General features: G+C 44.7%; 1 protein-coding gene across 22 annotated transcripts in view; it reads left to right on the top strand.

The window, feature by feature from the left end:
* The window catches only part of DNM1 (dynamin 1), a 67,455-nt gene extending 49,438 nt beyond the window's left edge, over positions 1-18,017 (top strand). For 4 of the 22 annotated variants that reach the window (XM_084493877.1, XM_084493870.1, XM_084493875.1 and 1 more), the window contains 7 exons: positions 4,080-4,189; positions 4,763-4,874; positions 6,062-6,073; positions 7,286-7,456; positions 7,622-7,863; positions 8,261-8,479; positions 15,996-18,017. In XM_084493877.1, coding sequence (XP_084350003.1) covers positions 4,080-4,189; positions 4,763-4,874; positions 6,062-6,073; positions 7,286-7,456; positions 7,622-7,863; positions 8,261-8,479; positions 15,996-16,068 — 939 coding nt within the window. In that variant the 3' untranslated portion in view covers positions 16,069-18,017. Of the gene's footprint in view, positions 1-4,079; positions 4,190-4,762; positions 4,875-6,061; positions 6,074-7,285; positions 7,457-7,621; positions 7,864-8,260; positions 8,480-10,162; positions 10,321-11,751; positions 11,789-15,995 lie in introns of all 22 variants that reach the window. The other 18 variants (XM_084493878.1, XM_084493873.1, XM_084493876.1 and 15 more) reach the window with 15 other exon arrangements.
* The last annotated feature ends 1,323 nt before the right edge of the window (positions 18,018-19,340 follow it).

Genomic DNA, 19,340 nt, shown 5'->3' with positions numbered 1-19,340 from the left:
CTAACTTGTTTTCACATAATGCAGTCTGTTCTCTAGACACTTATTCCTAGCAATTGTGTAGTGGGCATGTATCCACACAGTGTGTTTGTTCTTAATTATGATGTTAATGTTTTTTTCCATTTGAATATTATTACAGGGGATCCCAAAATGCCGTAAAGAATTTGACTGAAATTCCAGTCATCTCTGGGGCAGGTTTGTTTACTCGTGGAACTTTACATCTTACAATAAGGAAGGGAGATCAAGAGGTTTGAGTAAGATGAATTGTTTCTAATTTCACATAGCCAGCGATTAAAACAATGACAGTGCTTCTCCCATATCTGTAGACCCTTGCCTCTGTGCAAGAGGAGGTGTCTGTCATAGCAGCCACAGGGAAATCTTTAATTAGTTCTTGGTCTCTGAATGCAATGAGACCTAATAATTCTGCCAATTACTTTCTCTTACTGCGAGTGCCAATTTCCAACCTTAGAGGAGCCCACACATGCATCTGTCAGCTTCAGTTCACATGTATCCAAGAGCAGGAAAATGTAACTGGCTATTGAGACTGTCCGATTGAATGGAGGAAATGCTTTGAGTCAGGCTGGCTTGCTGCCTGCTGAGTCTTGTGAGTTTCTTCTCTGTTATTATATACAAGATGGCAACAGCTATTCAGATGATAGTACAAACAGCTTCCATCTCTGGCCAGAGCCAATATCTTGGAGTCAGTCACAATAAGATGTGCAAGATCATCAGGTTGCAACTGCAGCATTCCCCTCTCCCTTTCCCCCCTGCTGTGCTTCACACTCCACAACTACAAATGGCTAATGGACCCTGGTCTCCTTCCTGGCCATGTGAATTTTCTTTCTGTGCTGGTAGATGTGAAGTACAGAGCCATATGGCTGTCTCTGCACTACGCCGGGGGTGGGGAGCAATCCTCTGGCACGTATCCTGCCTGAGTGAGTAGCTTGCAGTCATCTTCCTGCAGTTCTCCATGCAAGCGGTGTGACTTGGTTAGGCACGGCAGCACCAAGCAGGGGTAGCTAGCCCCGTGTCTGTGACATTCCCTAGCCAACACTGAGCATCCCTGTTTTGCTTCCTACAGCTAGTCTGAGTGCTTCTGCAACTTTGCTACCTCTCCTTGGCCTTATGGATTAATGTGTAGCCCGTATGCACATCTTACAGAACCTATATTATGCTGCTGAGAGTTTTGTCTTCCCTTTTTCCTCTTATAGGTGAGGGGAGATAAGAGAAATGTAAGCCTCTTGAGATCAGACAAGCTTTCAATATAGTATTTCACAAACTCTTTCCCGTTTCGATGTGTGTTGGCTCTTTCTCTCCCCCTCTAAGTCTGGAAAGCTAGAAAGAGAAGCCCTTTCCCCCCCTTGGCCAGGATGCTGTTCAGCCACAGCACATACTGCCGGATTGCTAACATATGGGCAGAAGGCTCAGCCAAAGTTGTGAGAGGCTCAGCCCTTGGCAGCTTGTTCCTCATTTTCCTGTCTCTACATTCAGGAAATGAAGTCAGAGTGTTGATATAAAACAGGCTGGACTGAAAACTGAGAAGCTGGAAAGACTTGGGGGGGTGGACAAGACTTAAAGGGGGGAGGTGTGGGGAGATGGAGAGCAGCAGGGGCTCGTTACGCTGTGTGCAATATATGTGGGCTGGGGGTTGTTGCCTTGCAGCGGCGCCCTCCAATTTGATTGCTTTTTTTCTACCTTGGAGCCAGAGGACTAAAGTTTCATGCTGGCAGGCAGTTAGATGGGTCTTCGGTGTATGGAAAGATCAGCACGTAGAGACAGTGTTGTCTTGATCGTGTAGCAGCATTTATACGAGAGCTCAGAAGGAGTGAAAGTTGAAACTCTGGCAAAGAGCATGCGTTTCTGTATCAGGACGTGGGATTCCCTTACTATTTGATTATTTCTTATCCCTGAAGAATGACTTCATTCCCTAGAAATTTAGCAATAATGTGGTTCTAATGCTACAGAATGACTTTTCCCAGACAGCGTTCTCATCTGTTACTTTTTGACTAGCTCAGACTCCGGTTGATGTAGGGAGTTCCAGTGAAGTGAGACTGCAATGGGATGGGCTCGTCTTGCCTAGGGAGTCAGCAGTGAGTGTACTTCGCTTCTGGGTCACTCGTTCAACCTAACCTAGCATAATAATAACTGAAAGCAGTAGAAAGCTGGAAGCTGTTTGGCTTATAGAGCCCAACGTGGTCTCTGTGGTTCTGAGACCAGCACCTGGATGACAGATGTCTCCTCACAAACGTGCTTGCCTACCTCCCTGTTAATATTCAAAAATCCAGGGAAGCTTGCCTGGAATAGTTTTCCTCCTTTGAAACCCAATATATTTTGTGAAAGGGAGTGGAGAGCTTAGCAGCTACCCAAGTCATCTCTGGTTTAGATGTCACTTACTCCTAGGATATTCTTGTTGCATAAAACTAGTAATTGGCTGGTATAGTTTAATCTTCGGGGCTCGCCTGAACTGTGTCATGTCTGGTATTCTTAGCAAAATTGATTTAACTGAAATTTAGGAGGGCATTAGGTTGGTCTTGCTCTCCTGTATGTGTTTGAGCTCAGCAGCTTTGTCATCCTTATCTGCTGCTCTGCCCTGCCCTTGTCTTCTAGCTGGATCTTTAGGGTCTCTGCTCACTGACAATCTTGCTTTTCATTCTCATTTCCCACAAGAGCAATCTCACTTTCTCGTTTCCAATCAAGAAAGGTCTACAGACCCTAGATGCTCACAAGGGAACAGCCACATATGCATGCTTACACAGACAAGTATGCTCTGTTTCTTTTTGAGTCTTGGATAGCTGTGTTCTGCCTTTTGGAGACCAGTGTGATGGCTCCCCCTCTTGTTATTTTGGTGTATAGTATCTAGCTGGAACAGGATGCTCAAAATGAGGACTCTAAACCAAACTCCCTATGTTAATTTGCTGTTGATTCAGATTTGAAACTAAGCAGGGAGAATGATTTCTGACTTCGCTTCTGGATGTATCAAAATTAAGATCGAGTTTCTTTCTTTAAAAGATGATACCTAGGACTGAAAATGTTGCGTTTGTCTTTTGGATGCCTTGTTCTATTCCTAGCTGGAGATACCTCGTAGGAACTGGTACAGGAAGCTTATAGATCCTGTTACTCTGAAAAATGGGTCCCTTTAAAATTCCAGGTGACCAGTCTGACAGCTTTAGGCTGTGGCTTTTAACAGTCACCAGACAGTAAAGTTGCCATATTACTTAAGAGGCCTTCAGGTAGCCTTACAGTATCCTTTATTGTAGTCAGACTTACTCTTTGCTCTTTTGATGTGTATTTATTGCTTAAATAATACTGTACTGGGTACTGTGAGCCCTTTTAAAGTGTAGGACAGTGACAGGATGAAATAAGTCACTTTCTCTAAAGAGATGAGTTTAAGTTGATGTAGTCCCTAATGTGTGCTGAAACAGCTTCTCTATCACATGCCTGGCTTTTCTTGAACACCGATCAGAGGTTTTTAGTGACTTAAAAATAAAATAAATAAAAAAAAGAAAGAAACACTGAGATGACAGCAGTGGGCTGTGAGGGCTGCATATGACTGACTGGATGTGGCAAGAGAGCTCATACTGAGCCCTTCTTGCCCAACAATTGTGGTGTAAAACAGAGCAAGCAGTAACCTCCCTGTGAGTCTTTGGGATGGGGCCAGCATGTCCCCTGTGCTGATAGTCCCTGAAAGATGCTGCAGCAAGGTATGGGAGGTCTGTTTGTGAGGGACATAGGGAAACGATGCTCGAAGACCAAGCACTTTCTTACCAGCAGTTTTGGGAGGTGGAGGGAATGGGGCTTGAAGCACACTGCTCTTGGTGCAGTGTCATGCATTGAGGAGCTCTTTGGCTGGCTTTTCAGTGTTGGTAAGTGAGGCTGAGGGAGCTCTGGTCGGGGTGAGGCTTTTTGTGTGGTGGATGGCTGCAGTTCTGTGTGAATGACTGAAGGGTAACAGGAAAACTTGTCTGCTGTGCCCAGCCTGGGTTGGGAGTGCTTCCCAGTGCCTCCCTGGTGGTGTGCAGCCTGCATTGAACAGAGGCTTCACCTGGAGCAGCGAGTGACTTGATACTGATCCCCTTTTTCAGGAGAAGGAGAAGAAGTACATGCTGCCAGTGGATAACCTGAAACTGCGAGATGTTGAGAAGGGATTCATGTCCAGCAAGCACATCTTTGCTCTATTCAACACTGAACAGAGGTAAGCTCACACCTCAACACCAAACAATTGATACACACATCTTCTTTTGGTGACTGTCCTTTAAAACTAATTGTTGAGGAGATAGGTGACTTTTAAAGAGACGTATAGCTTCATTTCTTCTGGTCTTAGAACTGTTTGCCAATTCATTCACCAGTTTGTGGTCTGCAGTGTGAGCTTCAGCTATTTATTGTGGCTGTGTGGCCATGGTTGCTATATTTATTATCAAACGTTACTGTTCTTAGTGAGCAAATAGGGAAATCCATAACAGACAAAGGGAAACAGGTTGAAGTCCAGTAGTGAGCAAAATTGAAAAGGGAGTATCTTTTAGTCCCTGTTGAAACTGGGGCTTTTTAGGGTAAGGCCAGAGGTTTGAGGGAGTAACCGATGTGGGGGCAGCCTTGTTAATGAAAAACTTATTTACTGGTCCCTCTGCAAGGACATCAGAAGGATGTTAGCAAGTAAAGTGCCTGCAAATGATGGGAAGATACCCTAGCCATTTGACACTTTGGTCAAATATGGGCAACAGCCTCTTTTGCAGTGGATAAGAGTAAAAAATGTTTGTCTTCCTCTCAGAAATGTTTACAAGGATTACCGGCAGCTGGAGCTGGCCTGTGAGACCCAGGAGGAAGTGGATAGCTGGAAGGCTTCCTTCCTTCGTGCAGGGGTCTACCCAGAACGTGTTGGGGTAAGTTAAAGCAATAATAATGGGATGGGAAGGAACACAGTATGTATCTTAAGGATAGCTGCGTACTCTTATGATAAAAATAAGTCTATGAAGGTTGTGTCTTTTTCCTGAGGTGGGGATATTTTAGAACAAATCTAATTTTTTGATATGTGCTGATGCTTCCTTTAAGGAAGCTTGGGATGTAGTAACTGGCAACCTCAGATGGGAGGCAAAGTAGTCAAAGACTGCCTTGATGAGCCCTCCTAGCTCTCCTGTTCTGCAGGCAGTAAATCCCTAGTACAAGGATGCTTAACTACCTGACTACTAAGTGGTATGTGTCTGCTGAGCAAAGGTACCATTGCTTCTTGGTACCATTTGTTGCATGGCATTGTTAGGAGCTTCACAACTTTTTTTTATAGTTTGCCCATTCCTTGCCTTTCCCAGTTAGGAAGGGATTTTCTTTTCTCCTTCTCTTCACATAGCCTTGTTCTGCAGCACTTGTAGTCAGCATTCTGCTCTCCTTTAAAAGAGAACTGTGGTACGAGTTCCTGTTCGCAGCTTTCCTGTTTCTCAGTGTGAGAAGCTGCTGCTATAAATACTTTTCCCATTAGAAAAGTGATAATTGCTTATCTGTTTGTATTTGTTGCTTCCAATAGATTTCTTGCATGCGTCCTTCCTGTTACACTTCAAGATTATATTTCTGCCTTAATGCATTTCCTGACAAAGTGATGTGATATTTTATAAATAAATGAAATTAGGGACTCTGGGCCTTATCAGTGATGTGACTTCAAATCGACTTTGGACCAGACTGGGCCTCTTAAACATACACTCATAAAGGATGTGTGCCACCTATTGGTGAGCAAATGGAGTGGCTCCACATAGGAATACTGATCTCTATTTTGACAGTCTCAAAACATTATGTAAAGAATAAAAAGTAACGATAGTAGGTAAGTATAAATTGCACTGTACTGCTGATAATGCAATTTCCTTTGCAGAGCATTCCATTCTGATTTTCATTTTAACTAAGCAATTCACTTGTTCTCCTTCCAGAGTAACTTAAGTGTTTATACATTTTTTAGTGGGATTGGTTTTGTCTGCTCAGTGCTAAATTAAGATTTTCTTTAAGTTCTAAGATCAGCTAAAAATCTTTTTCATTTTTGTCCTTTTTTATTTTATTTTTTTCATGTGTGCTCAAACTGGCCTGCCAGGACAAGGACAAAGTAAGTGACCCTCTCTGTGTTGTCCCCTGGGGCTCTCACTGGATAGTTCTTTTTTTTTTTCCTTTTGTCACAATTTCCCAAGAGGCATTTTTCTTCTCTTTGTACTTCATGTTGGATCCCGCTGTTTGTTTGTTCTTGGTTTGAGTTTTCCGTTTTTTCTTTTTATTTCTTTTTGTATGATTTCTGAATCTTGGTGAAAATCTTTTTTTTTTTGACCCTCTTTTTGAGTCATCTTGTTTGACTTCCGCTTCCTTTACCTCATGTTTCTTAGTAAGGTTTTCCATTTATTCATTATGTAAGATCTTCCTCAGAAAAGCTCAGATGCTCAAAGGAATTTGCCCTTTCTCATATATTTTGTTCCCTGAAGCAGAAGCTGATAAGCAATTTCCTACACTGCTGCAAATCAGTCAGCCTGGAATGGTTTAAGAGATTTTTTTCCTTTTAAAAATCAAGTTTTTAAATAAGCATTGAAAAAGGCAGCAAAGGCTTTCATGGTCTGTTACTTTGAAATTGATCTCAAATGAGTGAGTTCTGGCAATTGCCTACTGTCAAACAGCATGCTCTGGGTTTTACTTTACAGAAATCTAAACAATGAATTTCAGGAAGACAGGGCAAGATTCTTCTGCTTTGTGTGGAAGAAAAGATGCTCGGAACCGTGATGTAGAATTTGCAGTTAGTGATCTGGAAGGTTTTCTAGGTTATTCCACCTCCTACTTGCAGTCTGAGCAGTTACTTTACCTCTCCAGATAAGTTTCCTCATTGTATAATGAGGGTAAGGATGATGTATGTTGGAGAGCCTGTAAGGCTTAATTTATGGTAAGTGATTCTTAGGTCTGAACTGAATCTGAGCATGGAAAGCTGAGCTCAAATGAAAAACCTTCCATGAAGCTGTAAACACTAAAAGTAAAAATATAGCTTTGAGTATGCACTAGAGTCATAGCCTGTGAACGTTAGCCAGGAGTCCCTGTTGCCTTTTACCTTTGGTGTAGTAACTTTGCACTAAAAGAGCAGCTTTACTGTTAAAATTCCTCAGCTCTGAGCTGGAGAAGTATATACAGGCTGAACTGCGTACTGACAATCACAGCCCAAAATGCAAGTGTAAGTTTTATTGCATGCTCTTCCTTTGTTTCCCTCTGTCCTCACTGAACTGTCATGAAAAAATAATTTTGTATTGCATTTGAAGAACTGCCCTGTTTCTGCCTCTCTCTGCAGGCCAGCGAAGCAGAGGAGAATGGATCAGACAGTTTCATGCACTCCATGGACCCTCAGCTGGAGAGACAAGTGGAAACAATCAGGAATCTGGTGGATTCCTACATGGCAATTGTCAACAAAACCATCAGAGACCTCATGCCGAAGACAATCATGCACCTCATGATAAACAATGTACTTATCCCACTGGTTGATAGAGGTGGAGAGCCATAGGGAAGGGGAAAAGTAGGGAGGGTATGAAAAACTGAAGGCAGCTTGAAAGGAGGTTGAGGTGGGGGGCAGAATGGAGTGGTCTGGGACACAGTGGCAACTGATTCCCTCTGTTCTGTTCCTCTGCAGACCAAGGACTTCATCCACTCAGAGCTGCTGGCGAACCTGTATTCCTGTGGTGACCAGAATACGCTGATGGAGGAATCAGCAGAGCAGGCCCAGCGACGTGATGAAATGCTGCGCATGTACCATGCCCTGAAAGAGGCCCTCAACATCATCGGGGACATCAACACCAGCACTATCAGCACCCCAATGCCCCCACCGGTGGACGACTCTTGGCTGCAGGTGCAGAGCGTACCATCTGGACGCAGGTACCAGAGGCTCAGGGGGAGAGCCCCACAGACCTGCCTGATGCCTCTTTAGTGGCTAGCTGGGGCCTCCTACTGAGACAGGGAGTCCTTCTCTTCTTCTCTTCTCCCTGTGGATGAAGAGTTCTGGGTGTTTGTGTTGGGAAGCTTCTATGCCTTGAAAGCTATGTAGGGCTGCTATATCTTTATGGAAGATGCGGAAGCTGCTAAACCTATAGGTTAGGTGGGGCCTGAAGCAGCTTTGAAGGTAACTGAAACCTGGCACAGCTCTTGAGAGCCAAGGGTAGTGCTTAAAGTGACACAAAACTGAAGAAGGACCACTGAAGGCAGCATATGGGGACCTGGTGGTATAACAGGAGTTCCAGGCCTGTTGTTGCAGTTGAATTTCTCTGTTTGTCAGGTCTCCTACGTCCAGCCCCACGCCGCAAAGGAGAGCTCCCGCTGTGCCACCAGCCAGACCTGGGTCTCGAGGCCCAGCTCCTGGGCCACCTCCTGCTGGTGGGTCAACACTGGGTGGTGCACCCCCTGTGCCCTCCAGGCCAGGTGCCTCTCCTGATCCCTTTGGACCCCCTCCTCAGGTTCCTTCTCGACCTAATCGTGCTCCTCCTGGTGTTCCCAGGTAAGTCCTGAAACACAGCTTTGAGGCAAGTGGGACGTGCGCAGCATTTGGGTTGCAGTTTTGACAGTACTTTGTCTGCCCAGGCCATAGAAGACAAGTGGAGTTCTTGGTTTGTGTCCAGTCCTCAGCTATTTGAACTTGGTCCATAAGCAGGAGCATCTTTGTCCACTCAGATATTATACAAATGATGCAATGCCATCGTAGCTCTTGGGAATAGAGGGGCAGCCTCTTCTGCACCAACCTCCATGCAGTGGTTGGGGGAAAAGGACCCGGTACCTGAGAGCTTTACTAAAACAAACATACCAATAATTCTGCTTGTAAGTAGGAGGTGGTCACCAGAAAATCATGGGACTAGAATGATAGTGTATGTTTCAAGACAATTCCCCTCTGTGTGGGGTTCCCCAAAGCCTGAAGTTGCCCCTCCTTTTCCTGGCACAGAGGATTTTCAAGGCAACGTAGAGGGATCTTCATTTGGGATATTTAGGTGCTTTTTTGCTGTGAGACTATAGTCATATCACTAGAATGGAAGTTAATTTTTTGTAGACACTTTTTTGTTGCTTCTGCAGACAACTTGAATGTTTTCCAGACTAAAGGGCTCAGAAGACACAGCTTTGCTTTCCCATTAGGAATCTTAATTCCTCTCCTGTTCAGTCACTTCATACACATTTCAACATAAGTGGTTATCCCCCATGCAGCCATGCACATCTTCCCGAAGAGGAGTTAGGAAGCAATCTAGAACCAAGAATGTGTTGGTACTTGGTCTCCCTGTGAGAAAGTGGAGGCAATTGCAGAATATAGAATGAGTATAACCAGAACCCCCACCCAGTGATACACGTCTGTAAGAACATTTCCCTCTTGGAAAGTGCATCCTCTTCAGTGAGTGCTGGTGCTACATGTCTGAAGCTTTGCCATGTTCTTTGAAAACACCCAACCTGTCGATAGGTGGTGATGGTATATACCCTTGTGGTAGCACCCCACAAACTGCCTGTTTGGAGAAGTGTTCTCTGTCAGGTTGTATCCAGCCCAGATGCTGGTGAATCCAAAGAGATGATAAATCAGTTACTGACTCTGGTGTGTGCAAATGGTTTTACTTTCTTGGTGCCTCTGCCCCAGTTCTCCCTACATACCTTGATGCAGCTCCCACAGTAACCTGTCCACACATGCCTCAGTATTGCCATAGGTAGCACCTATGGATGTCAGCATGCTTTTGCTGTGTATTTTTGGCTCTTGCTTCTTGTGACCCTGCTTTTCCATATAGTGTTATTTTGTGGTTTTGTTCTTAGTATACTTCTTAAACTTTGTTCTGTCTCCATCTTCTGTCACGGTTTCATTTCTTCACTCATGAAAAATATTCTATATACCTGATTGTCATGATAGGATCCCCCAAATGACTGAAATTAATTGGCTTTTTTTTTTTTTTTGGAAGAAATGATGTAGCCTACTTTACTGGCTTTTCTGCCATTTGCATGAAATAGAAAGGTTTAAGGAAAGGTAGGGAACTGCACTGGCGCAGCAGAAGAAAGTGCTTCATACTTAGCATTCCCTTGCTTTAGAAGGAGAGATAGTAGGTTGAATTGCATGCTACTGACTGCCCTGATCTGGAGTTGAGAAAGTAATTCCTGAAGTTGTGAAGTGAAGAAGTTCTCATGCTCTTTCTCTGATCCCCCTCTCTGATTCTTCCAGTCGTTCATAGACTCCTCCGGATCCTGATACCAGCTTGTCATTTGAGTTCACTGATGAATGGAGAATTTCCAATGACAAGGGACTCTTTCTCTTCTTCTCCTGTATATAGAATAAGAATGTTCCCTGCTAGCACTTGGACTCGGGTCCTTCTGCCATGGGTGAACGAATGCCATCTCCACTTTCGCTTTTTTAATACCCATCTTTTCCCTTGCTAACTGGGCTACACTATTTTGTGTGTGTGAGAGAAACAAAGCCCTTGTAGATGGCATGAGTGGGCTGTGCTCTAGGAGTTGGTGCTATGCAGTGAACTGGAAGTGCATGGTGGTGGCTGGGTGTACTTAGTGTGCATGTGCACATTGATACCTGTGTAGAAGTTCAGCTGTGTGTTTGTGCCTCCAGTTTGTGTGAGCATCTGATTTTATGGATGATGAACTTAACGACAAATGTTGCTCCACTTTTCTCATAAACACAATTGCATAGACATGTGTTCACATACAAACACCACATGGTCCATTTTCTTACATGGGATGATCTTCCTGCATATAATTAAGTACTCTTCAAACTGACTTTGCACCCTGCCTCTGTACTTAGCGTTTATTCAATCTACTACAGAAGTCCATATTACCAAATGGAGCTTCTCCATTTAGGAGCTGAAAGCTGCAAATAAGAGAAGGTCCTGTCTGTGTAATGAAGGACTGTATGTATTAGGACTGTATGCTCATTTGGGGTATTTAGAAGGATTTGGTCTGAGAAAAAAACATAAAGGTATCCTACCAGGCACTTAGTCTCAAGTTCAAACTTCTTTGACAAAAACTATAGGTGAAAGTTCAGGCAAGTTCAAAGGAGAAATAAGAAATTTAAATGAGAATGACTTAACCACTGGAAAAATCTGTTGAAGGCAGTAGTGAGTTCTCTGTTCGTTGGTATGTCTGAGGAAAAAAATTCAAGTGATTGGATCACGGTAAACAACTTCACATTTTTATCACTTGAGTTACTCATTAGGTGAAAGGAGCTGATCTTATAATTAGTGACCTTTTAAATGTCTTCCCCTGTCTCCCTCTTCTGGGTAGTACTCAGTGCTCAGTATGGCATGTTACCTCCCTCTTTCCTGAGCTGTCTGTTTTGACTCTAACAATTAATATTGTCAGAAAAATATGAATTCTCAATGAGACAAGTCAACCCACCTGTGCCCAGCTGCCTGGTGCTGAGACCTAGGTATGCTCCAGGCTGAGCAAGTGTGAGTGTATTTGGGGTCTCTGGATGTGTGAATAGAGTTGTGTCTCCAGCTGGGTGGGAGAGTGAGCAGCAGCTGGTGGTGTGTGAAGAGAGAAATGGATCTGAGCACGCCCTCATGCACAGCAGGGTTCTGGATGTGTGTAAAGATGAGGCTGTGAATGTGTGCGAAGTCCTGCATGACTGAGTGCAGCCCTACCCAGCAGTGCACACTCGTGTGGTGTTCTGGGAGGGGGGGCATGTGAATGTGGCTCTGTGCAAGTGCATGTCTATCTCTGTTCCGCCTTCCTGACAGTCTGTGTGGCCTCTGCCTTGAACTGTCTGAACTGCCATGTTGATTTCATGTTGTCTTTCAGAATCACTATCAGTGACCCCTGAGGACTGGCAGCCACGGTACGTTTTGCACTCTCCCTGCGATGCATGAGTCACTGTGTCCCCATCCTCCATCACTTTGCTCTGCAGCTTAGCACTGCTGCCGTGTTCTTGTATTAGTAAGAGTCCCTTGTCCAATGAACCACCTCTGCCAGGATCTCATAAAGGGAGGAGTCTTGAACAGAAAAGCTGGCTGATCAGAGACAGCGCAGCTGCTTGAGCTGCAGGAGCTGGGAAAGCCTCCCTACCTGATGTAGGGTTACTAGAGGACCCGTTCTCTGCTTCCAGGTAGAGGAGCTGGGATGGGGGAATGAGTGCTGGCAATAAGGTCTAAACAGCGTGTTTTTCATTTGGCTTATATCCACATTAAGTGGGAGACTAACAGAGTGAATTCTGTTTTGATCTTGTCAGCTGTGTTAAGGGTGAGATAGAGACTTGGGGAGCTGTTAGTTCAGACTCCTCTGCTTATATTCAAACATCTGGCTGGAGAAGTGCTCCCTTCCTCTCTGTGTCCCTAGTGCTCATGGAAGGCAGGAGGAGTTTGGGTCATTAACAGCAGGACTTCCATGCCTGAGTACGGGATGCCTCTGACACTGAATGTTCCCTGTTATCCTTGCATCCCATGATGCCAGTTAGAAGTAAACTCCCTTTGCTCGTTCTCCACTTGACCCTCTACCTCTTTCATTATTCTTCTGCCTCCGTTCAAGCTGCCTTCCCTCCTCTGCCACTGCAAGAGGGAAGGGTTTAGTGATCTGTGTCCTCCCCTAACCTCTGCCCCAGGTTCCTGCCTGCCTCCCTTTCCCATCTCCCTGTGTTTTGCAGCCTTGTACGTGCTCAGTGACATAGCAGGCTACTGGGGCAGGCTCAGTGTCTATTATGCTGGCCAGATATTCAAGGACCAGCTCTTCCTTGTGCCCTGAATGATGAGGGTGGGGGTATGAAAAAGGACGTCTTGCAAATTCTCCTCAGTCTTTTTCCTAGGAACCTCTAGCCCTTAGTAACAAAAGGGTAGAGGGGGCAGAACAGGGCAGGTGTGAGTGTTTGGGGTTCCTTCTCCCTTTCTCTATGGACATTGTTCCTCGAAGTGAAATGTCTCAATCTGAGAGGAGCGGAGCAGCAGCTCCTTTAGTTTCCCTTGCTGCTGGTCCTGGGAGGCTGAGCTGGGGGAGTGAGCCCTGAAGTCCTAATAGGAATAGCAGCAGTTCAAGCTCCTGTGTCAGGTTAGGAGAGCTCAGAGCTAGTGGGGAGTCTACAGATTCTCAGCTAGGACCATCCCGCAGCAAATGGAGACTGCTACTGCTGCATGGAGCTGGAGCTGAGAGGTGCCACATCCCATCAAACCGATGCAGGAATTGTTCAGTGATTGACATGCTCTTTGAGGATGTCATCTGTCAGTCCTCACTGATGACATACTGCAGAGGTGTTGGAGCAAATCAGCGTTTTCTAATAGTCTGCCTACCGCAGACATCCCTAGCAGCTCTAGAAACATGCATCTGGGTAAAATACTGAAGGAAAGAGGCTTGCTGTTGTCTGTACCTCTTTCTGGGACTTGCTGTTATGGGGTATTTTGTTCTTAGTCTGGCATAAAGAGCACCAAGGAAATAAAAATTAAAAAGCACCCCAATTCTCTGATAGCAAGCTTTTGCAGCCCAGGTGAATGTATGTAGTGTTTTACCATCCCTGTTAGGTTCTCATTAGCAGAATTCATAATTACCCTGCTGTTTTCTGGAGATGACTAGCTCAATGTTCTACTCTGGGTATGGCTTGAAAGACTGACCCCAAGGGAGGGGACAGTGTAGCTGGTCTGCTCGGGCTCCTGCCAGGGTCTGTCTTACCTCGTACTGGAGCTTCCCCGAGAGCAGAACTCTTTCTTCTGTCAGGAGAAGAACAGATACTTTTCAGTGGTGTAAGAGGGCTTGGCTAGCAATGTAGCGAGACAAACTGAAGCAGCATTTTGGGGGCAGATGGTGCCTGAGATAACTTTTCCATCTTTTTTTTTTTTTTTCTGGGAAATAGTTTTCAGCCTTTGTAACCTTACAAGGCAGATCCTCCAAACACCTCAAGAAAATTTCCAGAAAACCTGAGCAGAGCTAAAACACATAACTTTAAAAAGCGATGGTCTGACCCCTAAAATGCTATGACTGGTGAGAGGAATGAGTTATTTGCAAAACGACCAATCTAGTACATCACAAAAAGCAGCATGTCTACCAGAATATTGTTTGTGCTCCTTTGAGCCCTATTTGTTCTGGTAGGGTCAAGTGGCCTCCCTTACCAGAATGCTTTATGTAGTCCAATGGTTTCAAGTATCCTTTTTGCCTAAATCCACAGAGGCTGTCAGGACAACCTGTCCAAACTCCTGAAATGCAAAAAGCCCTTCAAGTTTCTCAAAAAATGCTTTCTGACACATATAACAGCACACCGGTGTCTCACTAAGGGTTGAGCTGGAGTTTGTAAAGTTTCAATTTCAACAGTCTGTTAGTGTTCCAGTGAGGGAAGGAGTCATTAATGGTTGGTATGGCCACATCTACACCATGAGCACCCTCTAGAGAGAACGTACAAATCCCATATGTCATGAAGGTCCAGGATTGCAGATTCCCTAGCTGTAATTTACTGCAAGTTTTGCTTCTAGCAGATTAGTATTATTTCAGCATCCATCCAAGATAGCTGTAATTTCCAGGCTCACTCAATCCCATCATTTGCTTTACAGGAGAAGTAACTTGAGTGGCATGCTGATGACAGGGTCTTGCACTCTCAATTGACATTTTCAATCAAGGAAATAACGTTTCCAAATGTTTTTACTGTCTGAGCTTTTTAAATGTATCATTACCCAAGGCAAAGGAACAAGTGGCTGTAATTGTTTTGAGATCTGAGGCTTAATCAATATGGAGCAATAAACTCTGCTGAGGCCTAATAAACAGGACTATAGAGTTGCTCTGGTTCATTTGCTGAGATGAGGGAGCTTGCCCCAGTTTATAAGGCGATAGCTCCTCTGGTAGAAGCAATGATTATAGGTTTGCTGTCAGTGCAAAGCAAGGCCTCTCTACCTCAGACTATACTAGTACAAATATCTTCCTCTGCCTCTTTCCCTACCTTCCCCCAAGCTCCCCCTGTACTGGGAGGGCCTTCATTTCCAGCAGTCACTTGATTCTCTGTAATCTAAACTAAAGCTTGTTAGTGTGGAAATGTTCTGGTGTTAATTCAGTGACACCTGATTCTGTTTGATTAATGCAAATGCTTCCTCTTTGTTTGGTCTTTTGGTTTGCTCTTTGCATTTCAGGCAGTTTGGACTGTAAAACTACTGACTTGGTCCCGAACAATTTAATTATCACTATAGTACACAGTCATGATGCTGACACTGCAGGGAGCGTGCTTTAAAGGAAGAATGTAGGATGAACTTACCGACTTCCAGAACACCCCTTTTTCTTAGTTATTTGTAGGCTTCCTTAAAGCCTGTAGTCTGAGCCTAAAGCGGTCCTTCAAGTAATGAGTTGGGAGTGACAGCAGAGGTGTTGTCTTGTACTTTCTGCTGTTTCCCCCCAGTCCTGTACAAGAAGGAGATCCTAAAACACAAGTGTCTGTCCCCTGCATGGATTGCATTGCTGCCAACATACCTAAAGTACCAGCGAAAGAGCTGAAACAGTAGCAATGCTTGAAGTACCTCTATTAAAGTCAGAAGTTGCAGTGGCTGAGCCCAAGAGCTAGAGAACTAAGGCAGCAGGCTTGGCCCTTCTATCAAGGATCAGTGTCGTGCATTAGAGTAGAGAGAGCTGGGCTTCAGGCAGCCTCCAGGGCAGGGGAAGTAGGTGCTCCTCCAAACCAGCCAAGACCCTCTGGCAGCGTGTCTCAGAGGACCTCATCCATGCTGTGTGACTGTCATGTGCTTGATACAGGAGCTCACTGTTGGCCATGCTTCTCAACTCTCATCCCAGAGCCAGGGCGCTCACTGGCAGTAAGTCTGCATTTCCAAATTTCCAGAGGGAAAGCAAAACTGGCTGTCCAGCAGACTGCTTGAATGGTGACCCGTGCTGTGCAGAAAGTCCAGTGTGAGGCCTGATAAAACATGCGAGTCTCCTGTATGGAGTTGCACTCCTGTGCAAGTTTGTGCCTCAGTGGTTTTTTTTCCTGTTGCTGGCTCAGGCGAGGTGGAGAAGCATGCGTGATTGTGACTGCGATTGCTGTGCTAACCACAGTGTGTGTTCTCTTGTTTTTGTTCTCTGCTTTTTCACAGCAGAAGGGGCCCTGCCTCACCTACTCGACCTACCATAATCCGACCGGCTGAACCGTCCCTCTTAGATCTATAACTCAAGGCTGTAGACAGCTGGCGACGAATGCCGTGCTGGCGGCTTCCCCATTCCACCCTCCCTTCCACAGCCACAGTCACTCCTCTCATCCATCCCACATCTGCCTCCCACCGCCCCTTCCTGGTGTGTCGTAAAACACTAGCCTAGTGATTGAGCTCTTCGTCTTCACTCGTGCGTCCTGTATTGCTTTGTGAGCGTAGAGTAGCCTTCATTCAGTGGCACGGATCCCTGAAGTACACAGGCTCCTTGGAGAGATCAGCCGCAGGGACATCCTTAGGTCCAAGCGGTGGCTGTCCGTCCAGTTATTTCATCTGCCTGGTCTAGCCTGGATAAGTGTCCTGCCTGCATCAGTTAGCTGTAGCACCTAGGACTGATCTGTAATTATTCTTTTCTCATAGTTAAGAAGATAAAAGTGTGACTTAGGAGCAAAATGCTGTCAAACGTGACACTGTTAGGAACAGATTACGTGTCCTGTGTATTAGTTTGACTTCTAAGGTGCAAAAATTCATGTTGGGAACAGTGCAATCTACCTTATATCAAAGCGAGGCAGGGAGATGGAGAAGGGGGGAACTCAATGGATCGGCATAGTCCTCTAGAGTGAAGTCTGAGATAGCGCACACACCTCAGCGTGCAGGGAGCACACGGACCTGCTCGTGCTCAGCTCTCCAAAAGGGCTGGGGAAATCCTGCTGGTGAAGCACTGGCTCCTGCCAGCAGCTGTCTTGCATCATCATTTTTGGCTGACTTTCCTGAACCCAGCAGGGAGAGGGGAATAGATACGCTGCTCCCCCCTTGCAAATGGACAACCAAATGTTTTCAGGGAGTTTGCTTTGTAATGTTTTGTTGAAAATATTTCTGCTTTGAATAAGCACATCTCTCAGTGTTTTTGGTACTGTGGTGACTTCTTCCGTAGCCTTTTCTTGCATGTGGATGGTACGTGTTTGGGGAAACTTGTAACTGTTGTTTATCACGACTCATCTTCTTAAGGTTTGGTTTTTACTCTTCATGTTACGTGTATTAAAAATACTACAAAAAAAGACTTCAGAATTAAAAATGTATCAACCCTGTACATCTCGGATGTCATGTCTCTACCAGAAATGAGCCACCCATGTTGCAGACTTCCAACTAGGTCTGATTCAGATTTAAGTTCTCTCTTTCCAGTGTGATTGTTATGAATCTCTGTTGTGGATCCTCTATTGTTCTGATGACAGTTCCTTTCTGTATTTTAACTATTGTTTTACTACCTCTTCCCCTCTTCCTTCCCTTCCCCCTTTTCTTTCTTGTCTTCAAATTCCAGCCGGCCGGGTAAGGCCAGTCCCTCCCGCCCGGAGAGCCCAAAACCACCATTTGACATGTAGGCCTGCTCCCTCTGAGACTCTTTGCCTGCCTCTTAGCTGTTCTGTCCTGGAATGGTCTGACTCAAACCTCACACATGGCTTGTTCTGTTTGTATTTTGTGATACACACATTATCAGATGTGACTGTAGTGAAACTGTTTTTTTTTCTCTTCCCAGCTGCTTCAAAGGAGTTAAACAAGTATATTGTAGTAATGAGAAACATATCTTTACTGTTATAAATATCTATAAATATATATATATAAAGATGGAAAATCTATATATGTCCAGGTGTTTAAAGCCATTTGTGCTTCCATGTGGATTTTAGGAAATGCTTAAGTAGGGAAAGAATATCTATATACATATATATATACACCCAAAAAAAAGTTAACCAAATCCTGATGTTGAGTTTTTGAGCTGATTGTTAAATTCTCTGCTGTGTGCAGTTGGGTTAATGTACTACCCCAGACTTGTGGGTGACCTGTCTCAGTGCTGGTAGTAGCTGTGATGCAGTTTGTGATCTACCTGTCACTCTTGTTTATTGGATGAAATAAACTATCATTTCTGTATAATGAAGGACTCCACGACTAGAATAAAACCATCTCTTGCTCTTGTTCTTTCTCTGGGTGAATTTCAAACTGTTTAATTATAACCTGATCTTTTCATCCCGTAGAGTTTAAAAAGCTAGACATGCAAGCAGGTGCTCTCACTAATAGGGATGCTGGAACAGATCTGCATCAACAGTGGTGTCCAGGAGCTGCAGTTGAGTGAAACAGCTCATCATGTGCAGACGTTAACTCCCTTCCTCCATTGGAAAGTGCAGTGAGGTGCTTCAGTGACTGGACACACAGAAGGTGGGAGTTTTGCACACACAATTGCTTAGTTCTTAAAAAGGTATTTTTGTATGTGCCTATTTGTGGAACACAGCAAGCAGGCACCGAGCTGTAGTTTCTGCGGCAAGCAGTGCCTTCTGGGTCCATATCCAAAGCACAGACTAAACAGTCTTAATGCACAGGGATGGATTCTACTTGGAATTTGCTTTTAACCTGAGGTGGCATTTCTGTCCTAGTATAAACTGGGTAAACCTGCTACTGTCTCCGTGTCAGAACAGTGCTACAGGTTTCAGGTCATGCTGTTTCTCAGCAACAACCCTGTTTCTCCTGAATTTAACACTGCTCTCCTAACGATCACAATGGATTCCTTAGGCCCCTGTGGAGCAGGGTTCCAGCACAACTACCCCAGGAAGAATCAAGGAGGTGTTGGGGTTTCTGACCTGCATCACTGCAATGCTGATGCCCGATTTAGTCCTGGTTGCTGTTGGCTGCAGCTGGCTGTGGTACTTGTCTAAATCTCCCTAGTAATATTTTTAATAATCTGAAGTTTTCCTCAAAGCTTCTATGTACAGTGGATATTGGTGTGGGTTGGGTGAATAGATCTCTAGTGATTTCTTCCTCTGCATCTTCTAGCTATTTCTGTCCTTGCACATTCATGAGTTGTAATTTCAGGTTCTACGCAACTGAGCCAACAACCCAGTGCTTGTCCTACCTTGTTTCTTTTTCTTCTCTGGAACTCTTCTACCTATACCTGGTACTACCCCAGGGCTGTTCTTAAAGAACATGTTATTTTAATTTAAACTAATTACTCAAGTGAGTAGTGGAGCCTTAGTTTGCAACCTCTGATCTGCTGGTTGTCAATGGTTAAGTATGTTATGACGCGAATACCACCTACCCTGCCCAGGCAAGAGAAACTTTTACCCCTGACCTACAGCCTTGTCAAACAAATTGTCCTGGCTCCAGCTGTTTCCTGTTTGCTTGGTGCTTCTGGCCTTTAGGAAGCATTTTCCTGCTCTTCCTAAAACCAGAGGTGGCAGAGGCAGTTCAGTTACTGTAAGTTAAAGGTAAGGTATGTCAGCTGAACAACAGTGTCATCTTAGTGTACTA

The sequence above is a fragment of the Aythya ferina genome (assembly GCF_964211825.1).
Source record: "Aythya ferina genome assembly, chromosome: 20".
NCBI classification, from domain to species: domain Eukaryota; kingdom Metazoa; phylum Chordata; class Aves; order Anseriformes; family Anatidae; genus Aythya; species Aythya ferina.
The sequence above is the reverse complement of the archived record's forward strand: the minus strand, read 5'-3'. Positions and strand labels throughout refer to the sequence as shown.